The sequence below is a fragment of the Myiozetetes cayanensis genome, unplaced genomic scaffold (genome assembly GCF_022539395.1).
Source record: "Myiozetetes cayanensis isolate MyiCay16 unplaced genomic scaffold, myiCay2020 scf24, whole genome shotgun sequence".
In the NCBI taxonomy this organism is placed as follows: Eukaryota; Metazoa; Chordata; class Aves; order Passeriformes; family Tyrannidae; genus Myiozetetes; species Myiozetetes cayanensis.
The window spans coordinates 6,333,094-6,360,240 of NW_026087456.1; the positions used below are offsets into that span (position 1 = coordinate 6,333,094).

The 27,147-nt window shown below is 43.2% G+C and overlaps 1 protein-coding gene across 1 annotated transcript in view; it reads right to left on the minus strand.

Moving 5' to 3' along the window:
* Positions 1-18,281, minus strand: part of BLTP1 (bridge-like lipid transfer protein family member 1) — an 88,574-nt gene extending 70,293 nt beyond the window's left edge. Inside the window, 8 exon segments of the mRNA XM_050320458.1 lie at positions 136-329; positions 864-945; positions 1,987-2,173; positions 5,560-5,624; positions 6,288-6,366; positions 7,756-7,872; positions 10,644-10,773; positions 18,169-18,281. Of these exon segments, the coding sequence (XP_050176415.1) occupies positions 136-329; positions 864-945; positions 1,987-2,173; positions 5,560-5,624; positions 6,288-6,366; positions 7,756-7,872; positions 10,644-10,740 (821 nt within the window). The 5' untranslated portion in view covers positions 10,741-10,773; positions 18,169-18,281.
* Between the last annotated feature and the right edge of the window lie 8,866 nt (positions 18,282-27,147).

The window sequence follows — 27,147 nt, forward strand, 5'->3', positions numbered from 1 at the left end:
GAGTGGTAAAAATGCCATCTTGTCTAAACACACTCAGTAAAATACAGAAACCAGAAGACAAGCAACTTTCTCTTCTTCTTTTTACTGAAATAAATAAAAAACCCTAACATGGATATAAAAATACCCCAAACTTACTCATCATTTTGCAGCCCAACGTATCTTGGACTTGGAACCAGCATGACTCTAACATTTTCCAGTTTCCCTTTCACAATGTGCATAAACTGGTCGAGGTGGCTCGAAGGTGGTTTCGTGGTGTATGTCAGAAAGGCGTCATCAAAGTTAATGCAAAGTGTTTGTGGCTGATAATGATTCCCAAATGCCAAGCGACCCTAAAGCAAAAAGCAAAGCCAATTTCTCATCATGCACTTCTCTTTTATACACATGTATCTATTTACCTGGAATATTGAAGTTTAATCAGCTATATGCAAATAAAGACCATGGACAAAAATCCTGACCATTATCTGTGCATACCTTAAAGTACTGCCTTGTACATTAAACTCTCAATATTCTCTCCAAATATTCCTATTAAAACATACAGGAAGAAAAGAGAAGAAAAAAAAAAACAACTCCCAACACTTCCCAAAAGCCCAACACCCCACACTGTATACAATATTCATTACCTAACTTAATTACTTGGTGATACTCTTGAAATCCTTACAAGTCTGAGACACCAGTATTTCCCAAAATACTCAGAACATAACCGTGTTTCCACCAGCACCAGCAGGATTTGGGACTCTGTCAGGGGAGTGCTGGTGGTGTCATTTCAAAACTTTATTAAAGCATGAAGGAGAACAAAAGAACTCAAATAGAATGGTTAAGGAAAATGATTGGCAAGCTTAAAAATTAGGGATCTTGGCGCTTACCGTGCTCACATTGACTTTAATGACTGGAATAAGTGATCTCCATGAAGAAGAAGGGTCTTGAGATTCTGTTTTTACTTTAACACTAAAGAAAGAAAAAAAAAAGGTGGGGTATTATTTTGTCTTTTCTTCAGAAGAACTAAGTAAACTATTCTTCTAAGGATCTGCAGTGCACAGATCTTGGGGAACACTCCTTCCCTAGCAGATTACTTGCCAGCTCCTCCCAAGCCTGGACGAACAGCAGGAAGCACCCAGAGCTACACCCTGGGTTGCTGACACAGGTAGAAAACAAGCTGCCATGTTTAACTGAGAGCAACAGTTAAACAAATCTTTCTCAGGGGAACTTGCTCTGTTCTAAATACCCCTACTGAGGCTCGGGATTTTTCATTTCCCAAGACATTTCCCTCCTGTGCCTGTCAGCTTAAGATGGAAACACAAATGGACTGGCTCAGAGGCACAGTCCTCACTCAAACTCAGGACTGCCACAGCATCCTGCAGCTGCCCACTGTGTAATTTAGTAACTGGCCAGCAGCAGTGGAAGGACCCAAGTCTCATGAGATCTTCTCTGCTCCTGACAATAAATCAGTCTGGTGTCATTCTGCTCAGAGAGAGAATTATTATTGAACATCAGACTCTATTACACATAAGCCACGTGGAAAAACTCCTTATATACCCACAGCATGTTTTCTGGAGTACCCCAGAAAGAGGAATTAACAGAAGAAAGTTTGTGTAGCTACCCACAATACCACAGAGATCCTCACATTTTGCCTGGTCAATGCCTTGAGTAGTTGTTACTTCTACTGAGCAAAACCATCATTATTCTGCCAGCACAACCCCCTTCAACACACTCTCCCTTTCCACACTGTATTTCAAATAGATTTCTCAACCTGTCTCTGATCATTAAACAAGAGTGTTTGGCTTGTTTGGTTGTGGTTTTTAGTTATTGTGGCAGAAAGTCTGAGGAAAGGGAAGAGCTTTAGACTGTCAGGCTTGTCACTGCAATTTCTCTCCTCTGTGCTTCCATCATTTGGCCTCCAGAGCACACGTTACACAAAACATTACCCAATTAGTTCAGGCCTTTGCAGAACAAAGCATCAACAGAACAGCAAAATGAATAGTAATTTACCTTTCAAGATTAGTATGTGTTCTCTGCCTCCCATTTACTTGTGCTCTTTCATCATCTTTCTTTGCTGGAATTATTGTGGGGTCCAAGCCAAACAGTTCCTGAAGTTGTCCATAGAGCTCAGAACGGTTGTACACGTGAAATTCAAAGTCATTCACCATAATATACAGTCGTGTTTCTGCCTTTGGATCTAAACAAAGAGCAGGAAAAGCTCTTTTTCAACATTCCCTTGGAATATTTACAGTTTCTCATATATGCACATTTTGCAAAAACAATCCACACAGTACTGAGCAAGTTGCTGAAGTAATATTAAAAAGCAGTAAAAAACTCCACAAAATAATTACACCACCCCAAGCAAATCAGTAAAACTTGGCCAATAATGCAGTTGCATACAAAATGTAAAACCTGAAAGGCATTTCACTCCTAGGTCACAAACCAAAATAAATCCAGGCAAGAACTGCACAAAGCGGTAAACAAAGTCTATGAAAACAAACAAAAATCCCTTTTGATGCACAGAAGCCTCAGTGCAAACTTCTTTTTAGCACAGATATCAGTACTTGAGATCAATTCCATCTAAAAAAACCTCTAGCTTGGCTCTCTAGCCAAGCTCTCTGGTACAGCATGCCTGAACTGGGAAAAGGCTTTCTTTTCCAGAGAAACAGGACATATCCATATGCAGACCTAACCAAGATCATACTCATTTTTGCACAGTCAGTCCACATTTTCACAAATTTTAAATTCTAACTGTAATATCAGCCTGGCTCTCTGATACTTAAAACCTAGTTTAACATCTGCTGATCATATACAGAGCTGGCTGGGACATACTTTGACATACTTTTGCCTCAGATAGTATGACCTAATTATGGAGTTAATGTGAGGGAAAAGCTCGCACCATTTCCCCCTAATTACCCAGTTGAAAGAGTGCCCATTACACATTCACTCCAGAGACCTGAGCTGCTCTAAAAACCTCATCTGGTCTTTCTAAGTCAAACAGACTTCAGGAAAACTGAAGCATCACAGTGGTTCTGTTATTACAGCAATCTGTAACTCAGGGGCTACAAAGTGAAGGCAACATTTCCCAAAGACAACACAAATGAAGAAGTCAGAGCAAACACTGTTGTGATCAGGGTCAAGGGAAGAAATGCAGCTGCCCAAGAGCCAAAGTTTAGAGACACCTGCTCGATTAAATGCACCCTGTTTGCTAAGAAACTCATTTGTCCCCCAAATGATACATCTATACAACACTCTGTCCTAACAACAGCAACCCACCTTGACCCCTCACACCCAAAGAACCAGAAATTTCCATATCATTATATATTAAAAAAAAAAAGGTAGATGTATAATAAATCTCCAGAAAGCACTGACATCCCAGTTTTTGTGAACAGGAGACAGAGAAAAGTTAATGAGGCAGTTTCAGTTCCTTCCTGTTTTCATCAGAGCGCCATCAAATCCGTTTGTTCCCAACGTTAACTTGCATCAATAAAACGCAGGCAAAGAATGACATGGACAAGGATTGGGATACACAGCTGCTCACCAGGGAGATCTAACTACCATCAACAACACAAATAAATGTGATTTTTCAATTCCTGGAGACAAGCATTAGACTTCATTAACTAAATGAAATCATAACGTAGTAATCCATTTCTTTAAAGGGGATTTAAAGAGACAAATATCTCTTCCTCTTAATAACAAAAACAAGATTTGACCTCCACACATCTATTTGGTTGCCTAAAGCACTTTCGGGAAAGAAAAGCAGAAAGAAGGTAAGGAAAAAGAGACAAGCAAATCTAAATGTTGTATTACTGAATGATTCAAAGAAGTATATGTGTAGGTTATGTACAGATTGATAGCAAAATACTGAAGTTTTATCAACAGTTGTTGGAATCCAGGTGACTAATATAACTAGGGGTTTGAAATTTGCCTCCTACAGAGCTTAATCCAGAGGCATTATTTATTTATTATTTTTTCAAATGTTTGTATCATGCCCACCCAAACAACTCAACATAAATGCCCCCACTAAATCAAACCTGATGGGAACGTGACAAAAGCCACTCCCGACAATAAAAAGTAGAGCAATTCCTTCTCAAAAAACAGTATTTCCCCTTCAAAGCATCAAGTACTCTCTGGGGTCTCACAAGGTGAAAATTGATAATGTGCTGTGGCACCTAAGACATCTGGGTGTGCCCTATTCACATGATCCTCCAGCTTTTGTCCCTAAGCCACTTTTATTTCTAAGTTAGGTACAAAACCAACTCTCCAGTCCCAGCGTGATTTAACTGAACACTGAAGAGTATTTTAGTGACGTTACTTTGTTGTCAGACCTGTACACCTCTGCCTCCCCTGGTTACTTGGATGTGGTCTTAAATACCAGCAGGACACCTTGAGGCCTTGCAATACTGCCAAGCAAAAATAACAGCATGGAAGACAGACACAACTATCTTTACTGCATTAAATTCAATTCATTTCTTCATTCTGGGAGCCACTAGAGAGATGTGTTTTAACTAGCAGATGAAGGCAATTCTATGAAAACCCGTTGGACAATAACCTGTGGTTGGAAAAATCTAATTAACTCGACGACTAGGTTCCATTTCTTGAATTATTTCTCTTACGGTACGAGGTACTCGGATTGTGCCCCTCTCACCTCAGAGGGTTGGTAGTGCCTCAATAAACAGGAGTGAGCAGCTCTTCCTGACTCCTATCACTGTAAGAGTGGTGTCTCACATTCCCCTGACTAACTGCAGCGCTGCTGAGCTGGTACCGACACACAACAGCTGTACAGGCTTGCTGACAAGTCTGAGAGGCTTCACACCATCAGCAGCCACTTCCAAAGGCAAGATAGCACCGAAAAAAAGCCCTCCAAAGTTCAATGACCCTCTCAACTAACGCTCTCAGCTCTAGATAGCTGCCATTTCTGGACCTCCTTGAATTAGCAACGGAGCCGTGATGGCTTCAGAAGTCAAGAGAGGCAGGACCTGAGACTCATTCAACAAGATTCTAATCCTATAAATGATTAAGTACACATCCCTAGGCTACTTATGCTTTCTCCCAGTGTTTCCTGCAGATACACTTAATCTCTTGCATCTGGTGTTAATCATCCTTCTTCAGCCAGAGATAAGGAAGAAAAATAAATCAATTTTTCACACTTCCCCACTTCTACACCCACAGATGTCATCAAGACACGGGCTTATCAAATACTACAGAATACTTTTGCTGAAATACTGAAAGCACAACATTAAAACTGAGAAGTGAAAATCACTTCCAGAACATAAGATGTCTCTATTCATCACAGTTATAAACTTCCAATACAGAGGCAATTATGCTTGGACTGCAGCTAATGAAGGCTACTATTAAGATTAATGGTTTGTCTTAAGAAGGGTTCATGTCCCTGATAATAAATCCTGTATTTATTTCATCGTGGTGTTCTAGTCTGCAACCAGTTAAAAGAACCTTCTGATGATTCAGTGTACTTTAGGTACATATTAACAACTTAATTACACATTTGTGATTGAGTACAGAAAGCATTTTTCTGTTGGCTACCTGTAAATTTAAACCTTGAAACCTTTTTGGGAAACCTACCGTGCTGTTTCTGCTTAGGGTTGTACATCTTCCACCAGCGAAATATGATAAATCCATCCTGAATCCTAAATCAAATAAATGGGAAAAAACCAGAAGTTAAGAGAGCAATAATCCACCATCCTCTGTGCAGCTGCATGACATGCTACCCTACGCAGAGATCTGCAACTTTGAAGTTTATAACCAATATTAAAGCATGAAGGGTTACAGCATAAAGCATACAGTGCAATATTATAAAGCTACTGCATTAGCTGAAACCTGTATAAAACTCCATTGCCTTCTCCAGGTTTTACAAATTCAACAGCAAGAATCAAAATTACAAGGTATTTGCTAGTGTGCAGTTCACGAAACACATCATTCTGAATTCCAGTAAATAAATGTAAACAACTTGGCCAAGATGAATCTTCCAGTCTGAGGAGCAGGAGCACGGGGGAGTCAAAGACATTAATGAGAAAACAGTTCTCTTTCATGCTCCAAAGTGTTTTCTTTTGCAAATATTAAGCACAGCTACAATCTTATCCAGCACTCACTTCCAAATGATAATGCTGAGGCAGCAGGTGAGTAACAAGTACGCAGGAATATTAAACACCATAATCAAACGAGGCAGTTTAACATCTATAAATACACTGCTCATTTGTAAGGCTGTATTTTGATATGTGTTATTGATATGTATATGTTTACTGTATTTAAAAATTGTTATTTGGAAGAGGGGCTGCCTTGGAAATCTGTACCTGATGGACATGTCTTCTGTGATGAAATAGATTTCACGCACCATGACTTTTCCAGAGAGCACGGAGAACGAGAAGGAACCTAATGTGGAAAAAAGGTTATCAGACTTCAGCCTGAAGCTGTTGATGCTTTATATTCTGAACAAGAGGTTGGTATTCAATATCTGAAACGGTTTAACTGGGTATTTTGAGTTTTCCCTTCGAAGGGAAGTCGGAAATTCGGAACAAAAAGTACACAACTAAAAGATGGTGGGTTTGGCACTACCCAAGAATACAACCAGCCCCCTGAGACACATTAGTCACCCACAAACACCCAGGTGCCTTGCAAAGCTTGTGAAGGGAGTTACAAAAGCTATTTGCAACATTTATAGTTTCAAGCCATTGTTTGCGAGACTGTAATTGGAGAAATAAAGATTCCTGAGAGACTAATCTTTTAAATTTTAAATGGCTATAAGGATTTCTGTCCAATTACTACGAGAAATTGTGTTTACAGCAGGAAGGATTAATAAGCATGAAAAGACCAGCAGGTAATGCAATAGCCCATATTTTTCCTAAGGCTTTTCACCTCACCCACAGAAAATTAAGTAAACCATGACTTAAAAAAAAAAAAATTAAAAATCAACATTAATCGACTAAAACCAAGCTGTAAATCATGGGATTTAATTAATGTTATGTTCTACTTACTGATTAAGTTTATAAAGAATACCATATCTTTGGCCAGCTATATCAGCTGTCTTTACTTAATGGCAGTTTCACAGAGAAATTTTAATAAAAGCCTATAGATCAAGTGCAGCAGCCAATAAGCATTTCATCTATATTGCTCTTCAAAAAGCTGGATTTGAGGATGATTTGGAATACAGCTCTTAGATTCTTGAGAACACAAGCAAATGAATTGCAGGGGTGTCTTTGGCAGGCAAGTGTGGGTGAGATTTCTTGGTCCTAAGTTTTCACTACATTTCTGATCAATCCTTGCCGACAAAGTCCAGAACTACAGTCACTGCTGTTCTGTGAGGCAGCCAGAGGAAGGCAGAGGAGTAAATGAAAGAAAATTCCAAGTGTGGTTGGAGTGAGGCTGTGGGTTCAGCCCTCTGTGACTCAGCACCAGATATTTTCGTAATGTGGGTGAGCGCCCGCGGGATTTGTACTGACCCGTTTTATCCCGCACTGTTGGAAATATTTTAATAAAACGTTAATGGGTTTGGATGCAAATGTTCTAGCCAGTATCAGTTCCACATGTCACAGTCCCAGTATGGGTGAACGTGGTTAGTTGTTCTGGCAGCTTATTTAGAAAGCAAGGACAGGGCTGGAACAGGGACTCAAGGCTTGAGACTCCACTCCATACCGGACATTTTCAACTGATTATAACAAAGGAACACCGATTTTCCCTCCAGTTTTTCACAGGTTGAGGTATAATAAAAAAGCAATAAACAGTGATAATGTAAGAAGTGGCGCTACATTAATCACAACTTACCAATATGGATGTAGCCATGTTTATATAATCTGTTAAGAACCAGCGTTAGAATGAGTCCAATGTTCCGGGAATTATAATAAGTTAGGTAGATAATCCATCCACAGGACAATATTGTTGCTGTTGAAAGATTACAATTAATTAAAGCGTTTTTTTAACGCTGACCTAGATAAAAACCTTACCTATTCAGACTATCAGGCATAACAGTGTTCTTCCTAATCTCCAAAAAAAAATGATGGGACACTTTAAGGAGTGTTTTCAGAGGGACAGTGTGAGAAGGGTGTGAAGAGATGGGAGTGGGGGGAAACAGAAACTGGAAGTCCAGAAAAATACAGATTCTTCACTGCTCTTCTATTCCCCAATACCTGTCCTCCCAGAGGACCTGCAGATTTCATTACATCATTACATACCACATATTTCAGTACATCACTTGTCATCTAAGAAGGTAAATGTTATAGATTGAATTGGAACATGCATTATCCCACGCGGTCATTTATTTCAAAACACCTTAAAAGAAAACCCAACACCACGAAAGCCATACTACGTTCCTTTTCTACTCTTCTGTGAACTGTAACTTAAATTTCTAGCCCTTCATATCTTATCACAGGAAACAACATTATCACATCTGAAATTGTTTTCTGAGCTGCTGCATCCTGAGACAAACATACCAGTCCTTGGGTTAGCTCAAGCATGGAATTTGATAGGAAAAAAAGGAAACAGTAATCCAATGAGAAAAATGTAAAAAAAAAAAAAATTAGGTCTGCTAATCCCCAAAGTAATTTTTACTTTAGTTGATTAAGAGCTAGTAACCTATTTCTAACTACAAGGGTTCTCAAGGCTTCCAGAAGGACAAACCCAAAAGGAATGGCACTGCCAGGGAATGGACTAGTCCTAATTCACTTTACTGATAATTACCATTCCACTTCATCCAAGGCAGAGCAGGAAAAACACCTGAACTTTGTAGTACAAATTTTTCATTTCTGTGTATGCTGCATGCTGAAAAACTCGGATTTATTGTGCCTTTTACGGGAAATATGAAGGGCAGAAAGGCACATGGGTATGATGCCTTCACTCTGCAGAGGGTTCAGATGATCACTCTAAAAACCCCCAAGCAAACTTAGAAAAAACTTACAAAAGCAACCTGTCCTTTTACTGCCCCTTAATTTTTTGCAGTGCTCCATAACAATGCCTTGTGCCTTGTTGAAAGATGAGGTGAAGGGAGAAGAGGAAGCTTTGCACAGTAACTTTATCTTTTCCTCACTGGAAAATGGGTCCAGTGCGACCAAAATTCAAGCAGCTCACACCCTCGGGCAGTTCAACTGCTTGACACGTCAAACAAAACTAATCTGTGGGGGTGATTAGGCAGGAACAAAGCAGGGAGGGGTTAAAGCTCCATCCCAGGAGAGATAGTGCTCTTGGCACTGGGGAAAGGCACACTCCAAGGCCAGCGTTTGCCTCCCTCACTTTCAGATGAGTAACTCACTGCAGGGCCTCCATGGGTGCAGGGAGAAAGGTGCAATGACTCACAATCAGAGGGTCCATTCCAGCAGAAAAGTTTAATTTCAGATTAAAGTTCAACCAGACACCTGGGGTCAACAAGGTGCCCTCTTGAGGTGACACATACTGAGGAAAATCAGCAAACTAGGGCAGTTTCCAGGCACTGCAGCTCTGACCCACTGCCTTTACCACCAAACCTTTTCTCTTCCCCTCACCAAATTCAGTCTCCACTCTCAAGCGACAAATCCCCTGAACTCTATTCATTTCACGGTTTTATTCTTGATTGTAAAAGCCTCTTCACTGAAACCACGTTTGGGAAATTACATTTGGAAAGTTTTACTGCGTGTGATTTTCAGAAATTATTGTAGAATTGAACAGCAGCTCACGGTCATTTCTGGAATTCATCACCACTTTTACTGTGGATCAAGAGCTGTTCCAGCATTGAGGAGAAGAAATTACTCCTGTCTTTTTATGTTCTCTTACAACAAGATGCCATAGGTCAGCAGATGAAAGCAAAGGAGGAATGGCTGGTTGAAACTGGGTCAGTTAATAAACATCACTTGAAGATGTTTCTATCCAAACTTCATAATAACAGGAGGAAAGTCAAAGCTTCTGGAGACAAATTTTTCAGATCTGATCACATTTGTTCCATGTTTTACCATGAGCTACTATCAGCAAATTCCCTTATTTTCATCATCTCGATTACACTGAGAATTTTATGTCCATTTCAAAATTTCCATGTTAACTTATTAAAAGTGAAATAAATAGTATTCAGAAAGCACCCTCTTTCACTTGGCCTATGTCTTTTTCATTCAGTTTGGCCTACTGAAAAATAACACCAGTATGTCAATAGCTAACAGAGTGCTTTAACTTGCTAGAAGTGAAAAAATAAAGGTATTTTTCCTGGGCTGCCCCTCACTCCAAGTCCAAGAGTCAAGGCTGAAAAGCAGGCATTATCTACCTTTGGAAAAGTCTGAATTCACTGCACACCTCAGGACTCTCACCTGGACACAAATACAACTTAATACTTATTTTGCTGTCCTTCATCCACCTATCCATAGATTCAGAAAATAAAAGGACCTACACAAACACAGGCAATAGCACCAGTGTTGTAAAAAAAAAAATTAGCATACCCACATCAGGCATGTTTACAAACCCAGCTCATAAGTGATGACACAAGAGTTTGGCTTAAAGGTTTATTGTGGCACACGATTTAGTTTTGAACTTGTGTCACTACACACAATAGTCCTGAGATCACTTTTCAAACTATATCATATTAAATGGCAAGTATGTCCAGACTGGTATAATGTTGTTGTTGTATCTGCCTGTCATGCTAATCCTTTGCTGTGGTATTACAAAAGACATTTAACCAGAACAGGATGGAATAATCTTACCTACTAACAGCCAAACCACGTTGGAGTCATGTTCTGTTAGGAAGTCTTCCAGCTGTGTGATACTTGGGACAAAACTATCATTTTTTCTTTGATCCATTGCTACACTGTTTTTGCACCAGCACCTATAGAACTGAAGGAGAAAAAAACCCCACATGTCAAAACCAAAATGAGTAACAAGCACAGAACAGAATTATGAATGAACTTCTTTTATTCTTTTAGTAACATCTTCAAGTTTCTCAGCTGCCTCTTTTTCTGCTCTAGAGCTCCAGAAACACCTCCATTCATCTCTGCTGGAAGAGTTTCCAGGCACATGCCTCCCCAAAACAAATCACAGGTCAAGGGAATGCCAGAATATGCTCTTCAAATTCAGCACCCTCAATGTTCTGTACTGCATATAAAAGCAAACAAATAAATGTATACAGCTGTTGTGCCATAGCAGTAAGTCGAAGGATAACTGAACACACAAGTGAAAATTAGTCTCTGTTAAGCCTTCTAACATGCAAAAAGGTAATATGAGACTAAACCCCTGCCAAGAAACACCAAACACTTTCAGGAGTTATGGAAAATTCCTATAACCTCCTAATCTCCTGTGTCCGTTAATTCTTCTGCTTTAGGATGGATTTGTTATACAAAGTGACTACCTGGTGTCTGTGTTACAGAGAGCAGCAAACCAGTCCTTCTGATCTTACACACTTATTCAAACCACCCGTAAATCACCTTCCAACTGGGTTATATTAATTAAATGTGATTAACAGGGTGTTGCTCAACCCAGCAACATCTATAATTACACAGCAGTATTTTCCTTGCATTAGTTTCACTGGAATTCTTTTCCCTCATCGAGCTTTCCTACAGGAAGAAAAGCATTAATTCTGCTTTATCTTTTTTGTTACGGTTTTCTAACACCTTCCAGCTCCTGGCAGCCTGTGTTCCTGTCAGTACTCCATCCTCAAAGAATATGAGTAGACTTTATTCCCCTTCTTTATCAAGTCTCTGATGCTCTCCATCAAGGGCTCCAGGATGTAAAACCAAGTAACATCCTCAGTTTTTCAGCAGCATAACAGCTTTGGAATAGTCAGTGCTTAGAACTGTTAGCAATAAAAGGGACAACTCATCCAGTTTTTCCTGGAATATCCATACTACTCTTATTATTGGAAAACAACATGTGGAAGAAGAAGAAAAAAAGGCTTTAATGCACTTGTTTCTCTTGTACCTTGAACCAAGAGCGTGTCTTTTGAACTAAAATACAAATCTCAAGAGTAGGTGCTAATAATTAGTCCACCACCCCTTCTGTAAGAAGCAGTAGAATGGGGAGAAAAGAACATGAAAGCAGTAGACAGAAGCAAAGAAACAACAACAAAAACCCAAGCAACCCCAGTTTCCAGCAGTGATGATAAAGAAGTTACTTACTCTCCTACAAAGAAGGACAATAAGCATCACACACACATACACAGACTTGAAAAAAGAGGCTGTTGTTTTAGAAGGGATGTTACAACAGCAAATTAAATCACATAATGGCACTGTGATTTGCTTTAAGACATCCACAGTACCTTCATAAAAAAAGCCACATGTCAACTTGTGTTATGAAGCAGATGATGCCTCTGTGGGCAGCCTCTGGGAGCCTTTAACCCGTGAATCGCAGGGTAACAGGAGAAACCCAAACCAACACTTCCAGCATCAAGGAAGGAAGGAAGAACTTATTTTCTCCTTTTCTTACTGAGGGACAACAGGGTCACTGTTGTCAGCAAGACCATCATGGCATTGCTTTCAATAGGTGAGGACTGCCTACCTATTGCCTCCAACACCACCATTATTTAATTCCTCCTGGAGGCAACCTGGGGCTGTTTCCTAAGAAATTATTGCCCCAAGTTACATGATACTGAGACAGGACTTTAAAAATCATTACATAGAACTGCGGCAAGACAAGTCAGAGGCTGCAAGTATTGGATCCTGATACTTGGCTACTTAAACAAGGACAGTGTTCATCATGTTCTGTCATTGCTATCCAGAACCTGGACATCCTTTGCATTTTTTTTTTTTTTAAGGAATACATTTGCTCTTTGCATGCAACCAAACTCAGGATTCCTCCACCAGTCAACATGTGTCAATACATCATATTAGAGCTTGACAGATGATCCTTTAACACCCCACCCCCTGATTTTTTGTTTGGGTAGTCTTTGCCCTTGATCAAGTCACCTGAGGAAGATGACACTGGCAATGAAAGTGTAAGCACCCAAAAGCAGGCAGCAGCAACACCTGCACCAGATGTGAGCTCCCAACAGGCATCTCAGAGGAAGCAGGTGCTTACTCCACTTAAATTATGAGGTAATTTTGGCCACATGAACTGGTGTAACAGAAAGGGGATGCAAGCAGAGGCTGTAAGAGTACAACACTGCTGATAATGCCTCTGTGCGTTTATACGGCCTGGAGGATGATGAGGCAGGATCTGGATCATCATGAGGGTTAAGAGGAAGAGATGTAACCTTATCAGGACAGGTATTTGCTACTTTCAGTAACTCCAGCACTTTCCAGCCTTCATCTTCCACACCCTATGTACTGTAACCTCTCACTGCCTGTGCTCTGCTACATTTATTCCTGCATGTAAACTTACTTTGCAATCACACCCAACAGGAACTGTTGCACCCTCCAGGAACACTGACCCAATGGGTTGCTGAGCCTGTAATGTTCCTTCATGCCACCACTGAAGTAACAGTATACTTTGGAAACTACTTTCAGGAGGATGAGAGCCAAGTCCGGGTGTGAAACTGAGTCTTACCAACCATGCTGGTTGGTAAAAAAGAAAATGCAACAAAGAGAAAGAGAAACCCAGAACCTCCCATTTACATCTCTGCATTTATTTAAAATCTTTTCCCAAGGTCTCTGCTGTTTTGTGATGAAGAGCTCAATTAGCATGCTGAAATACAGTCCAAAACCATGACAAGTGTTTGATTTGCCTTGCCTTCCCCTCCTGCCTTATTTTTTAAGCACATCTTGACTATTCAGTACTGACTATTTATGCACATCCTGACTATTTAGTATTGACTATTTAAGCACATCTTGACTATTCACTTGTGGCTCTCATTTACCACATATCACATTAATACAGACAACATGTATTAGCTTTCTCCAGGGAAGGGGACAGAGAACAGGCAGGCTGTGTGGCACTGAGGTGACAGAATCCCAGTAGTCGGTATTTATCTTCACAGCAGTCCCTTAGGGCGTCACGTAGTCGCCTTGCTGCAAGGGAATCTCTGAAGCAAGGAGAGACAAAGGCCAAATCCTTTATTTTTGATGCCCAGACTGAAATACTCGCAGCCTGCTTTTCAGGTTGTGCATGTTTGGAGCAGTCAGAGAGTACAAAGCAGACACTGGATTGGATTGAAGATGTGAGGGTTCGATAGTGCTGTAGCGTTGCAGCTCCTGGTCAGCCAGGCTGCCTTGACAGCAGAGACACACATTACAAACTTCTGGAATGAATTTTAATTCCTTGTGTCACACATTAATCCATTCTCCACTGTACTAAAAAGATGCAAGGGAAGTTATAATCCTGGGGGGGGGAATGCACTTCGTTTCCAGCCTGCTTCCACTATTACAAACTCGATCCAATTTTCACCGCCACTATTCCATCCCCAGAAAGCCAAATACTCACAAGCAGCTGCTCCAAGTCTTTATAAACCCATTCCAATCGCATCAAGCAGGCAAACTACCTTTAACCTCAGCCTGGCAAATTAACACAACACCAAGAACAAACCTCTGCTTGAACTGAGCCATTAAAAATTTACAGAAGGCATGAATATATGTAAGAGCTGGCAGGAAAGAAACCAAGAGGCTCGGTCACCAGGCTCTCTCGGTCACCAGAGTGCAGTCACTTGGCAGAGGCAGCTGCAGCCTAAGGAGGAACAGCCCACCTGGAAAAGGCCTGTCCTGCACCTACAGCTCAGGACAAAGGCAGCAAATGTTTTACTCAGTGTCTGGGAGCATTACTAATGTGGGTCTTGAGCTGCATAACAAAAGCAGAAAGAAAAAGAAATGTTTATCACATCCTTTGTAACACTGTTTTCCTGGCACGCTCAACAGCTGAATAAAATGGGTGTCCAAAGGTGGGAAAAAATGAGCATTTCATATGGAGAAGAAATACTTGTATATGGTTATGAAGCAGGGAGGGACATAATGGAAACAGACAATTCCCTTACTATTGCTAGAATTCATGGGGTGAATAAACCAAGAGCTTAAATTTGTCAAGACATATTCCTCAGATCTTCACAGAAATCAAGTGCTTATTGAATAGATGTTAATTGATGTTATTAGAGGTTAACTACCATTCCAAGGATACCCAACTCCAAACTTTCACAGCAATTGCAAGGCAATGGAGTAACAATTACACCCAAAATGACACATTAAACAACAGGAGGCAAATCCCTCTGGTCTAAATAAATAAACATGGCCTGGATACTTCACATCTCCAGTAAAGAAGCCATATCCAAGGTGGTTCTTTAAAGAAAAGGAAAAATAAGTGGCATATTTGCATTTTACCCACTCCATCACTGTCTTTCAAAGGGTCCTCAGCAACAGCTGCCAAGGAATCTAAGCTTTAGCTTTGATTTAAATTATATTATAAAGGAGCCTCACAAATGTATCACAACTGGACTGAATTTTCCTCTAAGGGTGTCCTTCCACTGTCAGCACCCAGACACACATCGGGCACATCTCACCAAACAAAAAGCTGCCAACCTTGGCGCCTCTCCCAAAACACTCCACACGGGCCCTACGACTTCAAACCCATCCCAGCACCCCTTGGGAAGCTCAGCTACTCTTCAATCAACAAGCAAGGGCAAGAGGAAGGAAGAGAAGGAAAGGCTTTCTCAAAAAACACGTGCACACAAACCCAAGTGAAGTGACAGCACCTGCATGGCGATTCGGCCACGTGACATGCTGCATACTTCATACTTGACACCAAACTAAAGATTAGCAGTTCTTTTTTTTAAAGAAAAAAAAAAAACCACCTAAGATTCAGGCCTTTTTTCCTCCCTGTCTTCTGGTGCTTGAAGTCACACCAGCAGTAAACTGTAAACAAACGAAACTAATGCTTTAATTACACTGATGAAATCTTGCCACAACCTCCAGAGGAAACAGCTGAGCTGGAAACAGAGCCCAGCACAGCCACACCTGGTTGAACCGGTGCTTGGGCAGCCCGAGTTCAACTAAATTTGCACTGCAGTGACTTGGTAAATAGCACCTTTGCTCCAAAATAATCAAAATGAAAGTACATCCAGAGGAGCTGTGAGATAAAAGACAAAAAGCCATTCTCACAGTAGCCTACCCAATGAGGCTGAACTTCACAGCACAAGTGATATCTTTTATCTTTTTTTAGTAGTACAGGACATGAGTTTTCATCAAAAACAAACTCCTGCTATGGCAACGAACACACAGTACTCCCTGCACCCCTCCACTGCGAGCCTAGGAGTGCCTAATCCAACTCTGGATGATTTTTCACTTGGCTTTAATTTTCAAAACCTAAAAATATATTGTTTATCTTCACCTCCCAGGTTTGCTCAGGGGAGAGGGTTCTTTTCCTGCTTACATTGCCAGCTTTTGATGCTGCAGAGGGAAAAAGGACAAAACAAACAAACAAACAAAAAAACCCCAAAGACAACAGAACCTAAAGGCTCACAACAGTAGAAATAAATCAGAATTCCCTTATGCACACTCCTCTGCTTAGAGAAAAAAATTAAAAATACTCATTTTTAGGGCTGGTCTCAACATCAAGGCAATGCCTTCTTTTCCCTCCCACTGGGTGATTTGAAGTACAGCTCTGTGCTGCTGGAATACTCCATGAAACTCAGTCGTCTGCTCCTTACCTACAAATTTTTCCAGAGAGCTGTACTTCGTCTAAATTTCTCCTCTGACACATCACCACAGTTTGAGGAAAGGGGAAGTCTGCCATAAATCAAATTTAAAAAAATCAGTCTTGTGGCTACATATGCCATCCTTAAGGGATGATCACCATCAGTGTCCGGCCCGGCCTGAAGTCAAACACAGAGATTTTGGCACTGCAACAAGTGCTATAATCAGTTATATAAGGAGATAAGGAGTTACCAGGAGTAGGTAATTACATTACACAGTAAACACAGGATAATTCTGCACACTGCCAACTAAGAGCACTAAACTCCAGCCTATTTCCCCCAGGATAAAGTTATGCAAAGGAGCAATTACCAAAGAGCAGCTGATGAACGTTTCACGTGCCAAAGTTTTCTAACAGCACTCCCAAAAGGGGGAGTGACTCCAGCATGCCAAACACGAGGATGAGAGCTCGCCCTGAACGTGTCCATATCTCCACCCAATCCACCCCAGACAATCCACCACGAGCAACATCCACTCCTGACCGCTGTGAAATGGTGCCAGTGCAGGCCACGATCCTGAAGAAACACGCCTGAACATCCATTCTCTCAGTACTGGTTTTATCAATGACTGTTTGAATAACCTATTGACATACTTTCACAAACAAGAGCAGTACTCCTCCCTCCCACACTCCAGTTTTTCTTCTCAGTTGCCACCATTTCTGGCCCAATTCTGAGACATAAAAAAGTAAAAACAAAATCCCCGCACGGCTGCAATAATATATAGACAAAAAAAAAAAGGCTAAAAAAGGAGAATTAATGGATTAAATGAGAAAACAGAAGGACTCACATGGCAACGACTGTGGCCTTTTCAGTATTAAACCTGATAATACGTTGCAGCAAACTCCCAACTTTGGAAACGCTCACAAAGTTGAGCCAAAGCTGCTGTGGAGATGTGTCCGAAGATGGGAAACCCAGCCAGGAGCAGGTTATGACTGGGATATTGGCTACATCTAATCTCCAAAACACACCTCCACCGTACCAGTGCCGTGTTACATATTTTTATATATGTTACATGCATGTTCTATAGGTAAAGCACACCTGTTTTTTTTATTGGTAATGCACAATGCAAGCACGTTATCATTACACAGCGCTAAGCAGCATTACCATTACAGCTCTGGACACGCCAAAAGGCAGGTGCACCTGGCGTTAAACCCCCGCATCCTGTGTTAAACCCCCGTATTGTGTGTCAAACCCTCTCGGGGCCACAGGCACCGAACGCCTTCCCCCCTTCCCAGGGAGCAGCACGGGCAAACTTCCCCGGCAGGCCGAACAGCACGGGAGGCGCCGGAGCTCCCGTCCCGCGGGCTCGCACCCTTCCCGCACCAAGGGGGCAAACAGGGAACCCCCGGCACCGGGGGAGGGGGCAGTGGGGGGGCTGCCCCCGGGCTCCGGCCCCGCTCCCACGTGAAGCGCGGCGGGACCGGCACCAGTGGGGTCCCCGGGCGCGGCCCCTGGCCCCTTCCCCGGCTCCTCCCGACGCGGGGGCGGCTGCGTGCGCCCTGCCGCCGGCAGGCCCCGGCAGCGCGGCGGGGGCCGAGCCCTCCGCTGCGGGCCGCAGCCGGCCGACAGGGGAGCGCAGCCACAGAGCCCCGTCCCCGCGGTGTCCCCCCCGCCCCGCCAGCACTTACGCCATCGCCCTCGGCGGCTGCTCCCCCGCGCACCCGGAACCGGCGGCGGCAGCGGCGGTGGCGACCGGGGCCCTCCCGCACCGCACGGCCACGGCGCGGCCCCGCCCCGCGCGCCGCCCGCAGCCAACCGCGCCGCGCCGCCCGACCGCGCGGCCAATGGCGGGGCCGTCCGCCCCCCGGCGGGGGCGGGACGGAGGGGCCGCTCGGCCAATGGCGGCGGGCGGCGCCTGCCCTGTGTGTGTGCGTGTGTGTGTGTGTCTGTGTGTGTGTGTCTGTGTGTGTGTGCGCGCTCCCGCCCCTCCCGTGGGCGGCGCGCGCAGGCACGGCGGGCACGGCGGGCGCGGCCCCGGCCCCCGGTGCCGGGAGCGGGCCGTGCAGTCCGGATCGTGGTCTTGTTTAGTGGACACCACACACACGCACCACCCCCCCCACCACCACCTCCCCGCGCCGGGCTCGGCCCCGGTGACCCGCGGCCGTTCGGGGCGTTGCGCCCGGGGAGATGGGCCGGCCGAGCGGCTGCCGCGCCCCCGTGTCCTCGCAGCTCTCAACCGGGAGATCAGTCGGCCGAACCGCTGCTTTCTGGCTCGTTCGTTTGCCCGCCCTGTTTGTGCATCCCTCCCCTACTCTACCCTTCCCCCCTCCCCCCCCCCCCAAGCAGGTGGAGAAAAACCCGCCGGCAAAAATCAGATGAAAAGTGAATTGTCAGATGTTTTTTGAACACGTGTGGCCGTGTTTTGAACACGGTTGGACTACCAAGTGTAGCCAGGCACGATAAACACATAGATTTCTTTATGGCTTTGAAGCCACCCAGGCGTGAATCCTACAGGCTTCAGCAGAGCATCGGGGGAAACCAAAACAGTGACTGTCTCTGTGTGTGCCTGTACCTCTTTCCATACGGTCCTTGCACAAGACTGGTGTGCTGAGCTCCACGTTCCCTCGATGCCCCCAAGGCTCCCAGAAGCTGCAGCGTCCCATGTCTCCCAGCAGCAGGGCGAGGGCACCCAGCCTTGGGCGCCTGGATTAGAAGGCTGGTTGTGCCACTTGGTACCTACGAAATCAATGCTACGGATGAGAAACACCGATTCCCGAAGCCAGGGTCCTGACAGCGAGAACCATCTGTGGGCTGCCTGGATGTGCTTGAGCCACAGTGAAGCTGAGCCCAGCTGAGCGGAGGGCTCGTGGCTCCTCTCTGTGAGCCACGAGTGCTCGCCTCTTGCCTCACTTTGCCTCAGGAACACCGCGTGGTTTTCCCTGCAGATCCAACTTTCCGCTGGATCAGCAAACAGCGAGGCGCGATCCCGCTCGCCGCACAAGGGCAGGGATGCCCCTGGGGGCCTGGCAGGAGCTCTTAACCTGGCACAGAAAGGCAGGATTATTCCCTGAGCAGCACCGTAAACCAGAGGTGACCCCTCACCGCGGCTGCCCCCGGGTGTCCTGAGCAGCTGGGCTGGGCAGTGCTGTGCTCAGAGCAGCTCCAGGCACCCTCCACCCAGCATGTGAACCACCATCAAAGCAAGTGTCATCTAAAAAAGGTTTATCCTTCGTGTTTTCTTATTACATTCCCATCATACTAAACATAGTAAGAAAAATATTGTTTAAGTATCCCTGGGTTTTGTATTGAAGTCCCCCTTCCCACCTCCTTGCCCCCTGGTGCTGGAGCTGTGCACTCCAGCGATGCTCTGACCTGCTGCGCCCAGGGGATGGATGCTCAGGCTCTCGGGAGGCTCTTCCAAATGTTTTGATCCACATGGTGCCTGAAGGCCTTAATGAGGTCTACTCAGCTAAGCCACACGGAGAAATTTTAGCTCAAAGCCATCACTAGAGCTTGGGGAAGGTGGGCCTTTGCCTGGTGTGAGAGATGGAAAGGAAAGCTTTAATGCTGATGCAGGCCTGGCTAGAAAATCGAAATATGGAGTTAACACAAGGAAAAATATTTACCCCTCGACAACTTTGAACTTATTTGTTTCGTAAAGGGCATCAATATTTACCTACTCTGCAAAAGAAACGTGCGCTCTCTTCTCACAAAAATATTTTTCTGTTTGCAAAGGCCAAACTAGATTTATTTTTAAACTCTTATCAATACAGGGCAGAATGTATCCCAGAACAACCAAAATAAGGCAGAGGGAGAATCTTAGTCTAATACCACCAACTAAAGTTACTAGGATTGAAATAGAAAAGCTGGGTTAGCTGAAATTCTGGGTCTTAACCCAATACCAGTGGTGGGCAGGAAATGCAGAGACTGTCAAGTCTACTTGTGCAACAGATAAAATCAAGCACTGACGTTATTCCATGCGGTATTTTTAAGTAAAAGTCAGCTTAAGTCCAACATGCCGCTGTGTTTATATAAAATATTAGTACCTGTGTGTATTTGTAGCCTGCAATGCAACAGTTTCCCTTTGCCTTGGGACAGACTTTGCCTTGGGTGCTGTTCCCTGGGAGGTGGAAGAGCAGCACCACTACTCTTTTATATGGCTTTGGTCCCTTTCTTTGCTAATGCAGCAACAACAAGAACTATTTCCAAACCCAACAGCAAAGAGTAATTTTAGCAATTAGTGGCAACAGCTTCGTATAATTTTCAGATTTAGATATGTTCACTTTTCAGCCATCTCTGTGTTTACACCCAAGAGTTATTTTGTCAGCACCCTCTGGCTTGGTCTAAAGAAATTAGTTCTTCTCGGGCCCTCACCAAGCCTCGCACCTGGACAAGGCAGTGAGTCACTGCCTCACAGCCTGGAGCCATGGGGAGTGGGTGCCAGGCTTTTCTGTTTTTAGGTGTTCTGTCACAGTTTCTGACCCCATGAGTGCAGCCCCTGGGAGGCAGGGGTGTCGCATGGGCGTGCCAGGGACTGGAGCTGCTGGTTGCTGTAGGTTAGTGCTGACGTGAGGTTTGTGGACTCTCACAGCAGCCCTGCCTGATTGCCTGCTGCTTTTTTTGAAGATCGCATTTTTGGGATGTTTGCCTGTGTTGCTGATTTCCATCACCAGTTTCATTCCTTCCATTGCCTCCCATGACCTTTTGGGGGAGTGTCTACACATTAGCTCCTGATATTTTCCCCCTGCTTTCTTTTCCCTCTCTCTCTTTTTAAAGGAGTTTTGCCCTCATTTTCTTACCAAGAAGGAATGATGCCGGATTGCTGTCCTCAGCCTTTCCTTCTGAACACCCATTCCAGACAATAAAATATATTTGACAGTTGAAATTGGTTTGTAGAAGTTACTTTTAGAAGGGTAAACTAATAATCAAAGCTTCAAGACATGTTACCCACACAAACCTAAAAGCTCAGGTAATAAGAAAAATGAGTTGATGATCACCTTTGTCTTCTGTAATCCAGTTGATGGTCCAGATTTGAAGTACCAAGAAAGCCTCTCCCAACACATCGAGCCATTCTCAAGGCAGCTCAAGATTAACAGGTGAAATATAACCCACTGCAATAAGATTAAAAGCAGAGTAACATAACTGTGGGTTATATATATATATATATTTATGCCTAAAACACCAAGACTTTCTCTGTAAGCAAAGTGGAGTAGTTGAATAAAAGCAGTGTCTTTAAATTATTTATCCCCTTTTCTGCTTTGCAGTGGAAGACACTTCTCTGAACACTGAAAGCTCCCAAGTCATTTAGATCATAGGCTTTATCTCTGGGTGATGCCATCCAAGGGTCAAAGTTAAGCTGATGTTGAGGCTGCCAGAATTTATTTATACAGAACCAGAAGCTGCTGGGTACAGGACACCATTTAAGATAGAAGCAAAAATGCGATTGTGGATATTCACACTCATTTCTTGGACTTCAAACCTTTGTTTCTCCAGGGGAACAGAGCAGTCACTGCCCCCACTGACATTCCTGATCCTCATGGGAATAACTCCTCTGAAAATCCTGCAACAGCCCAGCAAGCAGCATCAGGCATTCACCGTGGTGGAGCTGGAAGCTGATTCACCAGCATCAGTTACTTTATCAGACAATTCATTTAATCAGGAAACTGCAAGGAGCCCTTTCATAGCCCTTATCAGATTGAAAAGCCCTTGTCAGGCAATCCTCTTGCAGGGAGTTCTCTCACAGTGCCGCTGGGGAATTGTTTTCCCGGTGCTGCGTTGGCTATCCCAGGAGGCTGCAGAGTGTCTCAAACCTTGGGCTGGGCTCTGGCTTGAGATGGACCAAGAACAGCATGGTAATCATCTCAGGATTTGAAATATTTCCCTCTTTCTCCCCTCTCAGAGAAAACAATCACAAATAAATCGAAAAACCCCACATTACTGCCATTCTGTGTATCAAACTACCAAATTCTGCCTTCAGCTGTGCTTGAGTGAGGGGTTTGAAGCTGCATATCAATGAAAAGTACTGCTTGGTTTACTCTTTCTCTAAATAACATCAATGTTTACTATAAGAGTTCATTCTAGATTACATTAAAAACAAACAAACACTGAGCTGAGACATAAATAAATACAAATACTCCTTATGCAAAATATTCACAGCACTGCAAAAACTCATTGCAATAAGCCAGAAGCTGCTGGGTCGAAACACCCACGTCCTTTAGCTTAGGGGCAAAATCTGAAATTCTTTGGTTCTTTTCATCTGGGGATAAAATCACAGACACTCAGTTCAGAAAACAAACAAATATTAATAACTTGTATGAAGTACATAATTTGCCAGAGCTGGAAGTCACTTGTTATCAATTACAGAATTAATTTATTCCATACTTGACCTTTCAGTTCTCACAGTGTCTTTTTTTCCCTTCCAAAGCATATTTCTCCAAAGAGTTTCACTGAACACTGTCTGTCTATCAAAGCAAGTTGTACCCAAAAACTGATTCCCCAACAGGCTCCCTCTGAGCTGGAAGAAATCCTCCTTGCTCTGAGAGTAGTTTACTGATGTCTGGATCTGTACACCCAAATCTTATACAGGAAAAATGCAGAAGGACTCAATTTTCATTAAATCCCTACCAAAAAATGTAAAGGAAAAAATAAAACTGCATTTTAGAAACAGGTGCTGTTTGGCCAAATTCACATTCTTATGCATCTCATTCAGAGCTCCTGCATACAGATGATCCTGTGAGGAAACAGGAATCAAACCACATAAAATGAATGCTGATTTCAGCAAGCCCAGGGTTTAGCTGGTAGAAGCCAAAAGCTTTTACTGGCAACTTGTTAAAATTCATCTATTAAAGATGTTTTCAGACAGCACTAAAAATCCTATTTCTGTGAAGAATGGGTACTTTTCATTTCAGAAAATGACAGGTGAAAACAGGCAAACAGGTAGGGATTTTGTGAGATCCCACCACTGTATCTTTGGCAATCACTAAAACACACTTGAGTGTCCTTGTGTTGCACCTGCACGTTTTTTTTTGTTTTGGTTTGGTTTGGTTTGGTTTGGTTTTTTGGGTTTTTTTTCCACAAATTCCTTAACTTATTATTTTAAAAACCCACTTTTCTCATCTGTCCCCCACTTCACTTGCTGGATGTGCACACATGAAGCTTCCTTTTCCCAGTATGGATTTTTTTGGGTGTGGATTACAACTTCCTTACTATTAAGAAAATGGTTGCTCTTGTGTTTCCTATGATCTGTTCACTGAAAGCATTAAAAACCCATGCCTGGCTTCAGGTGAGTATTTGGAAGCCCCTAAGGATCCTGGACATCCTCTCTGCTCCTTGACATCTGTGTACCACAGGTAACAGCAAGATCCAGCATTGCAGAGCTCCATCTTGACTCTTTCTCTCCATTTTTTTTTCTATCTCGTTGCAATTTTGATTTCTATTGGATTTTATTGCGTGCCTATAGCCTTATAAATAACTATCTGTAGAGTAACCAGAAGCAGTTTTGCCTCTTCCTTCAGTGTTCACATCTTCTGTTTCACACACTGCATTTTGTGGTGTTCTGCTGCTGATATAAATGCCATCAGATGGTAGGTTAGCTTTAGGTTTTAAAATTTCTCTTATTTTTAGTTATTCCGCTCTCAAAACTAGTGCATTGTACAGAAACGCACTATGAGAAGAATTTTTGTGCTAGATGTATAGGAAAATTGTATGAGCCTTTTGTCTAGGCAATCTAAAACCTATTTTGAACATACAATGAGAAGTATTTACCAAGTAAAGTTTCTTTTTTAAACTGGAGACCCCATTCCGGCCCTACTAATTATCTAGAGGAATAAACTGGCACACAGCAAGTGGGTGTAACACTCTGTTGCCAGAGAAAGAGGTGAAAGCACAGTCTTTTTTCGTGGTTCATGACTATTTTTAACTTTAATTTCCTTTGTAATTATTTCCTTTCCTGGATTCATAAATCTGCAGTAGCCTGTTATATAAAATCCCATCTATCCCATGTTTACAAATAATTCTGGCTTATACTCTCTGTTCCTTGCACTCTGGAAATTCCCACAGTCTTGAAGTTTGGGTGTACAAAGACAGACACAGGACGTCACCCCATGTTTAATACCAGCTCTCTACAGCCCTTTTTGTGATAACAAATACCCACCTACATTTCTTTTAACCTCCTCCAGCGTTTTTGTTGGAGAAGCTACTTTTCACTTAGGGTCTCAATGACTGCTGTGTAGCAGGACAATACTGAGACTTTGTGGGGGCTTATTCCTTTCATTACTTGTTCATTTTTTTGGTTTCAAACCGAAAAAGGGCGGAGGAATCCAACAGTGAATTCCTCATGCGCAAATACAACACGGATTTTAAGGGAGTGATGTAATTGTGCAACTGAGGGAATAATGCCACTTAAGTGCAGTTTTTTTAGGCAAATGACTTGGAGGCGAAAGAAGAGATCTGAAGGTAATAATTGTAGCACAGAAAACAAGACCAAAGGCTGTTAAAATTGTGCTGGTGGAGAACCATTTAACAGAGGAAACATCGACAGTCAGCTGTGCAACAAATTACTGTGCAGAGCAACTTACCTGTGTTCAGCACTTGAAATGCTTGTGCCCTGCGTGACCAGGGGCTTTGGAAGTTGTCTAGGAGATCCTCTGACACATTATGCATCTATAATGTCATCCAATCTTGTGGATAATGTCATCCAATCTCGGCAGATTACGACACAGGTGACCACACTCAGTGAGAGAGCAGTGACTGCTCCCATGAGCGCATAAAGTGACACTGCTTTATCCGTGTTTTCCAGGTCTTCTGAGAGGCTTCCAGGATAAATAAGAAAAATATGGCTGAAGCATTGACAAAGCTGTAAGGACAGTGTCTTAATTCACCGTGGATACCTCACATCTAAAGGCCATAGTGTCAAATTGCAAAGATACTGCATCTTACCTTCCAGGCTTACGACACTTAAGGAGGAGCAAGGTGACTTTAAAAATGTTACTTAAAGTAACAAACAGCAGTAAAAATAGAAGAGGAACCACTTCAAGATCTACAGCGTTCAGGGAATTAATCAGTGAGGAGTCAAGGCTAAACATGGAGTTCTGACCCATGGAAAGCTCTCAAGCCCTCACCTGGGAGACTGATGCAGTGCGATCATGCCAGGAGAGAGGAGAGCAGCATGTGCAAGGCTTGGTCCTGTTCTCAGTGAAATTACTAAAAATTTGGACCATGATATCCATGGGTGCATGGCCTCAGTATTCCCCAGAGACCCAGAGGAAATGCTGCTGACACTTTCACAGTGTAACCATTGCAGCTCACACTTAGAGCACAAAGCAGCACATTGTTAGTGGCAATAAAATATGATGAAAGCTGGCTGGTGGAAATACTTGGAAATAATCTGTGTGTCATTGCTAATACACAGATCACAACCTTGGAGACACATGGTCCTGATGCTTTCAGCTGCTAAACACTTCACAAATTATGTTTACAAGCACTAAGTAATTTATAAACAAGCAATTTTGCATTTGTTAAACCACGCAGCTTCCACGATTGGCCATTCTGTTTTGCTGTTTGCCACTCCGCAAGGCTGAGGTGGGGTTTGCCTTTAAAAAAAACCAGCTCTTCATTTTTCCTGTCTCATGGGTAGCTGGCAGATGACAGCTCGACATTTTCTGTTTGCACAGTGTGTCCTCTCCCTCCACCTGAACCATCCTTGAGAACAGTGAACACCAGCGAGTATCCTTGGATCGAGGGCCAAAGTTATTGCAAGTGTCGGTGGTAAAAACAAAAAACTGGCCTCCTCTCCTGTGCTGTTTCATCAGCTGGTATCTGAAATGCTGGATGCTTCCTACGGCACTGGGGGAAATGGGGGAGATAGGGGAGCACTGCCTATCTTGTAGCAGAAGGAGCTGCACAGTTTCCCTTCCAGCCTGTGGTTAGTCTGCTCCCCAGGCTCACCACGTGCTCAGGAAAGGGTTTGTCGACAGACTTATTCCCTTCCCTCCTCCTCGTGATGATTAGGAAGCTTTCTTTTAAACAAGGAAAGAGTCAGTAACACTTTGGGAAGTGTTGTTATAAGTGGCTTTCCAGGAAATATCGCTGTTTGTTTTTTTTTTTTTCCAAGCAATGCACAGAACGTTTTGTGCACCTGGCACAGCATCAACCCAGGGAGTTTGTAAAAGGAGAGGGGTCTGTGAGTTGTTTTCTTTCCCCTGTGTTTAGGCATTCTTCTTCCCCAAGAAGTCCTCTGTGAGTTCTCATGGGCAGATCTACCTGGCCATGCACACCAGTAAATCAGAATATTCTTTCCAGTCAGATTTTTCTTTGAGCTGTAGCCGACACGGCATTGTGCCAAACGTGACAGACACGTGGCAAACATTAACATGTCTCCCCCAAGATGCCCAATAGTTGGCTAAAGAAGAAGAGCTTTTACTAATTTGTGAGGCAAAAAAAGGGAAAACTTTGGCTTTTCAGGCAAGTGACAACAAATACTGTATTTTCCCTGAGTCAAAAAATGGTAGAAAGCTGTTCAAAAGTCTGCAGATTGATTTCCTAATCACTGTATGTTTGATGAGTTACTAAAGCAAGCTTCCCTTAGAGACTCTACCAGAGGAAAAGATGTGCTATGAGTTTTCAGGGAATGCTGGGGGATTTTAGTTTTTTTGCTTTGAAAGACGTTC